This window comes from Rhinopithecus roxellana, chromosome 10 (assembly GCF_007565055.1).
Source record: "Rhinopithecus roxellana isolate Shanxi Qingling chromosome 10, ASM756505v1, whole genome shotgun sequence".
In the NCBI taxonomy this organism is placed as follows: domain Eukaryota; kingdom Metazoa; phylum Chordata; class Mammalia; order Primates; family Cercopithecidae; genus Rhinopithecus; species Rhinopithecus roxellana.
The window spans coordinates 96755808-96768950 of NC_044558.1; the positions used below are offsets into that span (position 1 = coordinate 96755808).

At 43.0% G+C, this 13143-nt stretch overlaps 1 protein-coding gene across 2 annotated transcripts in view; it reads right to left on the minus strand.

The window, feature by feature from the left end:
- ACACB (acetyl-CoA carboxylase beta) overlaps positions 1-13143 on the minus strand; it is a 161501-nt gene that overhangs the window by 90795 nt on the left and 57563 nt on the right. For both annotated transcript variants that reach the window (XM_030939193.1, XM_010360453.2), the window contains 7 exons: positions 11762-11871; positions 11327-11408; positions 9487-9585; positions 7688-7797; positions 7464-7574; positions 4096-4305; positions 3300-3470 (listed from right to left, as the gene is read on the minus strand). In XM_030939193.1, the coding sequence (XP_030795053.1) occupies positions 3300-3470; positions 4096-4305; positions 7464-7574; positions 7688-7797; positions 9487-9585; positions 11327-11408; positions 11762-11871 (893 nt within the window). The remainder of the gene's footprint in view (positions 1-3299; positions 3471-4095; positions 4306-7463; positions 7575-7687; positions 7798-9486; positions 9586-11326; positions 11409-11761; positions 11872-13143) is intronic.

The following is a 13143-nucleotide window of genomic DNA, read 5'->3' on the forward strand; positions in this document are numbered from 1 at the left end:
CCTCTTCAAGCAGAACTACAAACCACTGCTCAGTGAAATAAAAGAGGACACAAACAAATGGAAGAACATACCATGCTCATGGATAGGAATAATCAATACTGTGAAAATGGCCATACTGCCCAAGGTAATTTATAGATTCAATGCCATCCCCATTAAGCTACCAATGACTTTCTTCACAGAATTGGAAAAAACTGCTTTAAAGTTCATATGGAACCAAAAAGACCCCACATTGCCAAGACAATCCTAAGCCAAAAGAACAAAGCTGGAGGCGTCACGCTACCTGACTTCAAACTATACTACAAGGCTACAGTAACCAAAACAGCATGGTACTGGTACCAAAACAGAGATATAGACCAATGGAACAGAACAGAGTCCTCAGAAATAATACCACACATCTACAGCCATCTGATCTTTGACAAACCTGACAAAAACAAGAAATGGGGAAAGGATTCCCTATTTAATAAATGGTGCTGGGAAAATTGGTTAGCCATAAGTAGAAAGCTGAAACTGGATCCTTTCCTTACACCTTATACAAAAATTAATTCAAGATGGATTAGAGACTTAAATGTTAGACCTAAAACCATAAGAACCCTAGAAGAAAACCTAGGTAATACCATTCAGGACATAGGCATGGGTAAGGACTTCATGTCTAAAACACCAAAAGCAATGGCAACAAAAGCCAAAATTGACAAATGGGATCTAATTAAACTAAAGAGCTTCTGCACAGCAAAAGAAACTACCATCAGAGTGAATAGGCAACCTACAGAATGGGAGAAAATTTTTGCAATCTACTCATCTGACAAAGGGCTAATATCCAGAACCTATTAAGAACTCAATCAAATTTACAAGAAAAAAACAAACAACCCCATCCAAAAGTGGGCAAAGGATATGAACAGACATTTCTCAAAAGAAGACATTCATACAGCCAACAGACACATGAAAGAATGCTCATCATCACTTGCCATCAGAGAAATGCAAATCAAAACCACAATGAGATACCATCTCACACCAGTTAGAATGGCAATCATTAAAAAATCAGGAAACGACAGGTGCTGGAAAGGATGTGGAGAAATAGGACCACTTTTACACTGTTGGTGGGACTGTAAACTAGTTCAACCATTGTGGAAAACAGTGTGGCAATTCCTCAAGGATCTAGAACTAGAAATATCATTTGACCCAGTCACCCCATTACTGGGTATATACCCAAAGGATTATAAATCATGCTGCTATAAAGACACATGCACACGTATGTTTACTGCAGCACTATTCACAATGGCAAAGACTCGGAATCAACCCAAATGTCCATCAGTGACAGACTGGATTAAGAAAATGTGGCACATATACACTGTGGAATACTATGCAGCCATAAAAAAGGATGAGTCTGTGTCCTTTGTAGGGACATGGATGCAGCTGGAAACCATCATTCTCAGCAAACTATCGCAAGAACAGAAAACCAAACACCGCATGTTCTCACTCATAGGTGGGAACTGAACAATGAGATCACTTGGACACAGGAAGGGGAACATCACACACTGGGGCCTATTGTGGGGAGGGGACAGGGGTAGGGATAGCATTAGGAGATACACCTAATGTAAATGACGAGTTAATGGGTACAGCACACCAACATGGCACATGTATACATATGTAACAAACCTGCACGTTGTGCACATGTACCCGAGAACTTAAAGCATAATAATAAAAAAAAAACAAACTAGAAGCAGAACCACCAAACAATCTAGCAATCCTACTGCTAAAAATATACTGAAAAGGAAGGAAATCAGTATATCGAAGAGATATCTGTACTCCCATGTTTACTGTAGCACTATTCACAATAGCCAAGATTTGGAATCAACCTAAATGTCCATCAACAGATGATTGGATAAAGAAAATGTGGTACAGGCTGGGCACAGTGGCTCATGCCTGTAATCCCAGCACTTTGGGAGGCTGAGGCGGGTGGATCATCTGAGGTCAGGAATTTGAGACCAGCCTGGCCAATATGGTGAAACCCCATCTCTACCAAAAATGCAAAAATTAGCTGGGCATGGTGGTGTGCATCTGTAATCCCAACTACTAGGGAGGCTGACGCAGGATAATTGCTTGAACCCAGGAGGTGGAGGTTGCAGTGAGCTGAGATCACACCACTACACTCCAGCCTCGGCAACACAGCGAGACTCCATTTCAAAAAAAAGAAAGAAAGAAAAAAGCTAATGTGGTACCTTCACACAATGGAATACTATTCAGACATGAAAAAATAATGAGACCATGATTTGCAACAACGTGGATGGAACTGGAGAACATTATGTTAAATGAAATGAGCCATGCACAGAAAAACAAACTTTGCATGTTCTCACTCACTTGTGGGAGCTAAAAATTAAAACAACGGAACTCAGGCACAGAGAGTAGAATGATGGCTACCAGAGGCTGGAAAGGAAGAGATAGGGGCATGGAAGGCGAGGATGGTTAATGGGTGCAAAAATGTAGTGATTAATAGAATGAATACGGCCTAGTATTTGATATAGCACAACAGGGCGACTACAGTCAACAATTATTTATTGTACATTTTAAAATTAAAAGAGTATAATTGGAATATTCATAACACCATAACACAAAGAAAGGATAAATGCTGGAGGGGGATGGATACCCATTTACTCTGATGTGATTATTACACATTGCATGCCTGGGAGGTGGAGGCTGCAGTGAGCCGAGATTGTGCCATTGCACTCTAGCCTGGGCGACAGAGCAAGACTCCGTGTCAAAAAAACAAAAACAAAAACAAAAATCTCTTGCACCCTGTAAATATATATACTTACTATAAAAATTAAAAATAAAAAAAAATTTAGAGTTCCCTTTAACCCAAGAGTTTATAACTCTGGGTCACATATTCTTAACAGGGGTGATACTGCCTCTGAAGAGACAAATATTTGTTCTTGGGAGTGAAAAAAACTCACTCTTTTCATGAATAAAGCATAGATACATCTACAATATCCAAACGGATATGTGGTATATCTGTGATATTAAAATTTCACTAGACAGGGATTAGGATATAAAATCCTTGCAGGGAGTGATAATGATAAAAAGGTAAAGAAACATTTCTCTAGGTCTATGAATGCCCTGAAATTGTATAAAAGATATTTTCCCAGGGAGAACTGTAGCTTTTACAGATTTCTCAAAGTGCTCTTTGGCCAGTCATTCCCCTGGGACAGTCAGCCAAGAGATGGGCGCGATGGACTAATGGGAGCAGCACATGGACCCCCGACCCAGGGCGGAGAAGTCCCAAGGCCCCGAGCCCATTTTCTCACCTGTAGCTGGGCGGCCGGCAGATTGACATCAGCGATCATTTCCGTGCAGGGATGTTCCACCTGCAAGCGAGGATTCAGCTCCAAGAAGTGGAAGCTGCCGTCCTGGCTGTAGAGGTATTCCACTGTCCCTGCACTCACATAGCCCACGGTCTTGGCCAGGCGGACGGCACACTGTGAAGAAACAGAAAGAGGCCAAGAGGGTTCCAGAGGTCTTTTCAGGGAACTGTAAATGGTGACTATCAGTTCCTTCACCAAATGCAGACTCAGCAGCTGCTATGTGTGAAATATTTTGGGACTGGCCAGGTGTGGTGGCTCATGCCTGTCACCCCAGAACTTAAGGAGGCCAAGATGGGAGGATCACTTGAGGCCAGGAGTTCAAGGACAGCCTGGGCAACATAGCAAGACTCTGTCTCTACAAAAAAATTTTTTTTTTAAGTTAGCCAGACATGGTGACATATTCCTGTAGTCCCAGCTACTCAGGAGGCTGAGGTGGGAGGATCACTTGAGCCCAGGAGTTACAGGCTGCTGTGAACTATCATCGCACCACTGCACTCCACCCTGGAGACTGGACACAGTGAGACTCTGTCTCAAAAAAGAAAAGAAATATTTGGGGAGTTCACAGACGGGCTAATCCAATAAACCTGTGTGATGCTGAAATCACCTCTGGAATGGGCCCTCCTCCCTCCTGTTAGGCACCCATGCCACCATCCGGCCACACTGACCGTAGAAAGTTCTTCCTGACTCTGAGCTGAGACGGCTCTCTCTGAAGCTGCCCCCTGGGCTTTAAGAAGTGTACCTGCTCCATGAACTCGAATATGGCCAGCGGGGCGATGGTGGCCGGTGCTTCCTCAACAATCTTCTGATGCCGCCGCTGGATGGAGCAGTCGCGACCAAACAGAGACACAGCATTCCCATACTGGTCGGCGAGGATCTGAACTTCCAGGTGACGGGCGTGCTGGGCCAGCTTCATGAGAAAGATGGGTGAGCCTGGGATCTCACTCTGTACCTGTCAGGGGAAGCAGAGCAGCCTGATCTTCATGGGGAAACCAGCTCTGGAAGCTTCTGGAAGTTCTCAGGAGAGAACATAAAACAAAGGCAGTGATGTGTTTAGGGTACTCATCCAGGACTCTGCTGGTCTTTTACTTTTGTTGTCTCAAAGACATAATATTCTGTGGAGGCCTGACTCCACAATAAGTAACAATGAGAAAGGGGCCCCAGGTGGCGGAGGGCCCCAGGTGGGGAAGAACAATAAACAACTGCTTTAAGAGATGACTAATCACAAACAATCCCAGGACATAACAACCTCATAGCCCCTCCTCCAGCACCACCCTATAAAACCTCCCACCAGCCCTTGCCTCTTTGCAGCCAGCCCCTTCTCAGCTGTACTGCCTGTTGCAATCTTGCAACATATTTTCATACTTCCTCCAATAAATCTGCCTTTCTTTACCTAGTATTGTTTTGGGAAATTCCTTTATCATCTGCACCACCAGCCCCAGATAGTCACTACCTGCCAACATATTCTCTTTTTAAGTCAAACTTTGTGAAATGGTAAAATCTCCCCACAATCACATCCCCTAAAGATAATGTATTGTTAAGAGTTTGGTGTCCAAACTGGCTTTCTTCTATGCATATAGCGACACATACAGAGAAAGCTTCTTTGAATGAAAATGGGACCAAAACATACTAATCTGTGGTTGTCTTTTTCTTCCACTTACTGCACTTTCTCAGCTAGCTCTCCCAGGTGGAATCTAAGGACAAACTTACTTCATCCTGTTAAGAGCTGAAAGGCATTGTTTTATAGGCACGTCTTCTAGAGATTCTTAAAGACAATGTGAAAAGTATTCACGCACAATGATTTCTAAGACAAATTAAGTTTAAAAAAAGTAATTTGCAATAATGTATAGGATGAACTCATGCAAAAAATAATAAAACAACTGTATGAATGTCTATGTAAAAGTATATACAGTGACAGTGCTGAAAAGAGATCCCCCTGGCAGCTGCTAACAGTGGTTACATCTGAGAAAGGAAAGTTGGAAGGTGATGGGGAAAAGGGTTTTTCCTTTTTTATTCTTAACACGTTGCTGACTTGATTGACTCTCTACATGACGAAGATATTCATAGTGCACTCATGTAAGTAAAATAAAAAAGCTTGGGGGTCTGTGTGCACATGAGGGCCTGGGGTATGTGGGAACTCTCTATTCTTTCTGCTCCATTTTGCTGTGACCCTAAAACTGCTCTAATAAATAAAGTCTATTTTTAAAAAACAAAAAAGCTTTAAAATCTGTATGACCTCTAATGCAATATGGAATCCAGGAATGAATCCTGCAACAGGAAAAGGACATTAGTGCAAAAACTGATGAAATTCAATCTAGTCTGGAGTTTACTGAACAGAAAAGTGCCCATGTTAATCTCTTAGTTGCAAAGTTATATGAAAAATATTAACGAGTGAAACTGGGTGAAGGATAGACATGAACTTTTTGTACTGCTGCTGCAACTTGCCTTTTAATATCAATTCTTCCCCCTACCCAAATCCCCAAAACACCTGTATACTCCAACAGAGATACAATGGTAGTGAAACTGCTGCTTTATACAACACTCACATATTATACCAAGAGTGGTATAATCAGTAAAACTCCTAGAAAGCAATGTACTGATATGTGTTTGAAAGCACATGTAAAGGCCGGGTGCGGTGGCTCATGCCTGTAATCCCAGCCCTTTGGGAGGCCGAGGCGGGCGGACCACGAGGTCAGAAGATCGAGATCATCCTGGCTAACATGGTGAAACCCTGTCTCTACTAAACATACAAAAAATTAGCCGGGCATGGTGGCGGGTGCCTGTAGTCCCAGCTACTCAGGAGGCTGAGGCAGGAGAATGGCATGAACCCAGGAGGCAGAGCTTGCAGTAGGCAGAGATCGTGCCACCACACTCTAGCCTGGGCGACACAGCAAGACTCTCTCAAAAAAAAAAAAAAAAAAAAAAAGAAGAATGGAAGTGCATGTAAAGTGCATGCTATTTAACTCTTTCTCCCCAAGTCTTTATTCAAGAAAAAAATTCAGAAGAGGAAAAAAAATAGCTAAGTGTTATTTATAGTACTAAATATCATATTATACTATAGTATTATTATTCATAACAAAGTGGAAATAAGCTAAACATTTAACAAAAAAGGAAAGGTTTCATAAATAAGGCTAGAGCCACACATAAAATATTGAGTAATCATCAAAATAATTGCCAGGGCTGGAATAACATAATAATATTCATGATCTACAGTTTGAAATATTTTAAATGCAGAACAAAATTTTGTGTAGACTGAATACAGTTCTTTAAAATATACATATGAAGAAGGTCTAGAAGAAAACCTAGAAATATTAAAATAGCTTTAAGAATGGGAAGATTGTCAGTATAAATGTTTTCTAAACATTGCTAGTAACAGACATAAGGTTTTAAAAGAAGAAAACTAGCTACCAGTAAGTAAGTAAATATGCCATTTGTTCCTACAGTTAAAATTGATCAGGCAGGGCGCAGTGGATCACACCTGTAATCCCAGCACTTTGGGATGCCAAGGTGGGCGGATCACTCAAGGCCAAGAGTTTGAGACCAGTCCAGCCAACATAGTGAAACTCTGTCTCTACTAAAAAGACAAAAATGAGCTGTGTGAGGTGGCACACGCCTGTAATCCCAGCTACTCGGGAGGCTGAGGCACTAGAATCGCTTGAACCTGGGAGGCAGAGGTTGCAGTGAGCTGAGATCGTGCCACTGCACTCCAGCCTGGATGACAGAGTGAGACTCTGTCTCAAAAATAAAATAAAATAGATCATCTACAAACATTAGAAATACTAAGAGTACTAAAATTTATAAAATACGCCATTCCTCTATCGGCCAACATTGTCACAAACAGCTATTTTGATCCTGTATCTCTGAAATCATTTCTAGATACCCTGATTTATAGACTTGAACTACCTAAAAGATGCTGTCAAGATCAACACAAAACCATGGGCTTTTCTGAGTAAAAATGTATGCATTTGTTGCAAAATACGATACAACAATACCTCCAGCTCCTACAAATGTCTTCTTGACAGTCACAGAATAATGCTAAGAGAAATAATCTGGCAGCCCACAAACAATTCCCAAAGACAGATGCAAAAAGACACAGCAAGAACTGCTCACTTGTCTGAAAAGGATCGGGAAGTCCTCCGCACTCTCAGCCTTCCGGATTCCCTTCCCTCCGCCACCTTCAGAAGCTTTGATCATCAATGGAAAACCAATTTTTTCTGCTGCCTGGATGCAAAGGGACAAACAGACCTCTTTAGAGGTTAGCCAGTTGCCAACCGCTACCAGGACAGAGGCAGTTCGGTTCTGGCCCCCCTGGCCCCCGCAGGCTCTGCATTTACCTCCAAGCCCTCATCTACGTCTTTCACACAACCCTGGTCATAAACATCTTCTGGGACACTGATTATTTTTCCCTGCTGCAGATCATCTTCTGTCCACTCCACTGTCAGGCCTGGAGAGTCACAAAGAAAGCTGATTCCTCCCAAATCCAGGAGAAACACACACAACCCAGAAACCACAGGGCCTCTCCCTCCTGACGTAGTGCTAGACCTGGGCTTCTGGACCAGTGGAATACAGACACTCCCTTCAGCTTCTCACAATGGCTTTTCATTTCCTCAAGAACTAACCCAACCTTGAATGAGAAATCAAGCTTAAGAAACTAACTGCCAGGCACGGTGGCTCATGCCTATAATCCCAGCACTTTGGGAGGCTGAGGTGGGGGGACCGCTTGAACCCAGGAGCTTAAGACCAACCCTGGCAACATAGTGAGACCTTGTCTTTACAAAAAAATGTTTATAATTAGCCAGGCATGGTGGCATGGGCCTGTAGCCCCAGCTACTGGAGAGGCTGATGCAGGAGGATCACTTGAGCCCAGGAGGTCAAGACTGCAGTGAGCCATGATCATGCCACTAGAGTCTAGCCTGGGTGACAGAGTGAGACCCTGTCTCAAAAACACAACAACAAAAAAGGAAAGAAACTCAGACTGAGTCTACCAACAACAGCCATATTAATCTAAATCCAAAAAAAATCCCAATTCTACCTTATGGAATCATTTATATGTGAATAATTATTTACCAAAACCATGCAAAGATTTAACAAATGAAAGTAAATTTTCCATCCCAAATTTAAAATTCAACTTTTAGGGGGAAAAAAAAATCAAATTTAATAGGAAACTTCTGAGACTGTCCTACTTATTTTTTAATTTGTCCTAGAAATTCCACTGTTAGGAATTTATCCTAAGAAAATTATTAAAATGCACACATAAATTTAGCTATAAGATTATCAAAACTCCATTCCTTTGAATATTTTTTAAATTAGAAAAAATAAATTGGAAACAATCTAAATTATTTAACTATGAGGACTGTTAAGTCAATTATGATACATCCGTAAGACATAATAATCCTATGCAGGCATCTTAAATGGCATAAAGTATATTTTTCACATAGAAAGATATTCATTAGTGGGGAAAAAAAAGTCACAAACTAGGGAATGTAAGATGGGTTGTTGCTTCCTTTTAAAGACAGGGTTTTATCATCCAGGCTGGAGTGCAGTGGTGCCATCATAGTTCACTGTAACCTCAACCTCCTAAGCTCAAGCCATCCTCCTGCCTCAGCCTCCGGAGTAGTTGGGACTACAGGCATGCACCACCACAACCAGTTAATTTTTTTTTTTTTTTTACTTTGTCTAGAGATGGGGTCTTGCTCTATTGCCCAGGCTGGTCTTGAACTCCTGGCTTCAAGTGATCCTCCTCCCTCAGCCTCTTAAAGCACTGGGATTACAGACATGAGCCACTGGCCAAGATTTGTCTTTTTTTTTTTTTTTTTTTTAATAATATGCCAAGAAAAATGTTGGAAAGGTAGATACCCACAGTGTAATACATGTTCAGCACTGGGTCATAGGATTATGAATGATTTCCATTTCTTTTTTGTACCTCTTGTATTTTCTAAATTGCCTACAATAAATTGTACCACTTGTTTACTAACTTAAAATTTTAAAATATTTTGCTAGTGACTAAAAAACAAAAGTAAGTAACATTTGTAACAGAAAGAATTGTTACAAGCATACTTCTGTCACCCTGATTGTTCACATTACCAAGACTGGGCTGAGAAGCTCCCCCAGAGGGAAGTTCGGGGTCCCTTACCGCTTCCACTCCAGGGCAGGGTTGGGACCTGCAGCGTCTGGGCGACGATGGTGGAGGCGATCTTATCTCCTAAGGCCCACATGGCCTCACTGGGAGGGCCTGAAGAGTTGGGGACAAGAAGGGAAGCAGAATCTGGTCAGTCACAAGACCTTCGAGGCTGAGTGCCAACCGAGTGCATGGTGGTGGGGCCAGGTGAGGAGAAGATGACAGAGAAAATTCTCTGGTCCCAGCTCTCAAGGAGCTTAACCTCATGTCAGGGAAGGAAAAAATCTGTTAGTCTGCTATTGCATCAGTCAACTTTCAACACATGTGGATTGTAAACCTGTTGTGAGTTACAACCTAGACTACAGTGACATACACAAAATACACTTTGGGGGGAAGGCAGAAAGCTAGATCAAAGAGGTAAGCTAGGAGCTCAAAGAGCTGGACCATAGGTTAGCAAACTCTTTCTATAAAGAGCCAGATGGGAAATATTTTCAGTTTTGCGAGCCTGCAGGTCTCTGTCACAATGACTCAACTTTGCCAGTGTAGGGTGAAAGCAGCCATAGGCAATACATAAATGAATGAGCAAGACCATGTTTTAATAAAAGTTTATTTACAAAGGCAAGCCATGGGCTGCATTTGTCCAGTGGGCTGGATCATCAACCTCCAGAGGAATTAAGACTGATAATGAGAGTCCTGGGTGACTGTCAGACAGGACAGATGCCCGTATGTACTCAGAGCCCACAGACAAAGAAAACGTCAATGGGCATGGGACTCCCAGCTGCGCCTCAGGTGAACATCAGGTATTGATCTGCACTGAGCTGCTTCACATTTGGGCAAGACTGTTTTCAGACCCACAGGTAAGGAGAAGCAGGGATGTATTACATGATAGTAAATGATTCCCCTAAACTACACAAGGACATGGATATAATTACATGTGCAAATTTGTTACACACATAAACTCATGTCACAGGGGTTTGTGGTACAGATTATTTCATCACCCAGGTACTAAGCCTAGTACCCAATAGTTATTTTCTGCTTTTCTCCCTCCTCCCGCCTTTCACCCTCAAGTAGTGTCTGCTGTTGCCCTCTTTGTGTCCATGTATTCTCATCATTTAGCTCCCACTTACAAGTGAGAACACGTAATATTTGGTTTTCTGTTCTTGTGTTAGTTTGCTAAGGATAACGGCTCCATCCATGTTCCCGCAAAAGACATAATCTCAGTATTTTTGATGGCTGTGTAGTATTAGATGGTGTATATGTACCACATTTGCTTTATCCAATCTGTCATTGACGGGCATTTAGGTTGATCCCATGCCTTTGCTATTGTGAATAGTGCTGCAATAAACGTTCATGTTCATGTGTCTTTATGGTCGAATGATTTTATATTCCTCTGGGCATATACCCAGTAACAGGATTGCTGGTAGTTCTATTTTTGGCTTTTTGAGGAATTGCCATATGCTTTCCACAATGGTTGAACTAGTTTACACTCCCACCAACAGTGCATAAGCATTCCCTTTTCTCCACAATCTCATCAGAATCTGCCAAGAAATGGTATCTCACTGTGGTTTTGACTCGCCTTTCTCTAATGATCAGTGATGTTGAGCTTTTTTTTCATATGCTTGTTGGCTGCCTGTGTGTCTTCCTTTGAAAAGCGGGCAGTTCCTAATTCCATGACTTGGCAGATTAGCTGTGTGCCCTTCCACCCTGGGACTCACTCACTCCTCACAATGAAAGTATGACGTGGGAAATCAAAGGGACCTCCGCTTTACAGGACAGGAGTAGAAAGTGGGTCAGACCCAGCAGAATGTCCCAGCAACGCCCCAATTCCCATGTATCCGATGGGGACACACTCTACCTAAGAAAGCAACTCCATTCTTGCACAGCAGCTCCGGAAGTTTAGGGTTTTCGGAAGCATGGCCCCAGCCAGCCCACACCGCCTGCAAACACAGAAAGGGGTGAGCAACAATCTTCCTTCAAGAACATACCTCCCAGCTGGGCACAGTAACTCACACCTGTAACCCCAGCACTTTGGGAGGCCGAGGCAGGATCACTTGAGCCCAGGAGTTCAAGACCAGCCTGGGCAACATGGCGAGATCCTGTTTATAAAATTTTTTTAAAAAAAGAATGTGCTTTGCATCACTTGAACACTCTTTTCTGTTATATCAGCCCAGGAATTTGGAGCCTTGTGGGACCTGGACCCTCTGCCCCTTGTGAACTGTGGAATTGAACTAGAACCAAGGGGCATCAACCCACACTCAGGGACCATGCTCAGGCACCCTGGTCCATCTACCTGCACAGGGATTCTCTTGGCAATGTCCACAATCAGCTCCACGTTGGCATAGTTGTTGTTATTAGGCCCTCCTGGGACGGGGACGTACTGATCCGCCATCTTGATGTACTCTGAAATTAAATGGGAGTGAGAAGAAAGGAACTGCTGACAGACGGACGTCAATGGCAGAACATTACAAGATGTGACTGTGTACAGCCATGGAAAGCAGAACCATGCAGACTTCTATGGCAACAACGGACAAATATATATGAAAATGTAAAGAGGGCCGGGCGCGGGGGCTCAAGCCTGTAATCCCAGCACTTTGGGAGGCCGAGATGAGCGGATCACGAGGTCAGGAGATGGAGACCATCCTGGCTAACACGGTGAAACCCTGTCTCTACTAAAAAATACAACAACAACAAAAAAAAACTAGCTGGGCGAGGTGGCGGGCACCTATAGTCCCAGCTACTCAGGAGGCTGAGGCAGGAGAATGGCATGAACCCAGGAGGTGGAGGAGCTTGCAGTGAGCTGAGATCTGGCCACTGCACTCCAGCCTGGGTGACAAAGCAAGACTCCGTCTCAAAAAAAAAAGAAAAGAAAAGAAAAGAAAATGTAAAGAGAAGGCTGGTCATGGTGGCTCATGCCTATAATCCCGCACTTTAGGAGGCTGAGGCAGGCAGATCGCCTGAGCCCAGAAGTTCAAAACCAGCCTGGTCAACGTGGTGAAATCCTGTCTCTACTAAAAATACAAAAATTAGCTGGGCATGGTGGTAGGCACCTGTAATGCAAAGTACTTGGGAGGCTGAGGTGGGCGAATTGCTTGAACCCAGGAGGTGGAGGTTGCAGTGAGCTGAGATCACGCCACTGCACTCCAGCCTGGGTGATGGAACAAGACTCCGTCTCATTTAAAAAAAAAAAAAAAAAGGAAGAAAATTTAAAGAAAATGAAATATGATTTTAATTACGTGAAACAGATGTGTCTCTGGACAAGGCCTGGAAGGCCTGTAAGGGAATGAAGGACAAAGGAAGTAATCTGTCAACAGAGTGGGATTAGAGGTGGGTTTTCAAAAATATTTCCTATTTAAAGTTTATCTTAATATTGTTTTGCCATTAAATAATACAATAGGGCTGGGCGCAGTGGTGCACACCTATCATCCCAGCACTTTGGGAGGCCGAGGCAGGAGGATTGCTTGAGGCCAGGAATGCAAGATCAGTTTGGGCAATAAAGGGAGACCTTATTTCTAGAAAAAAAAAAAAAAAAATCCAAAAAAAGTAGCCAGGAATGGTGGTGCATGCCTATAGTCCCGGCTATTTGGGAGGCTGAGGCAGGAGGATCATTTGAGCCTCAAAGTTCGACGCTATAGTGAGCTGTGATGATGTCACTGCACTCCAGCCTGGGCGACA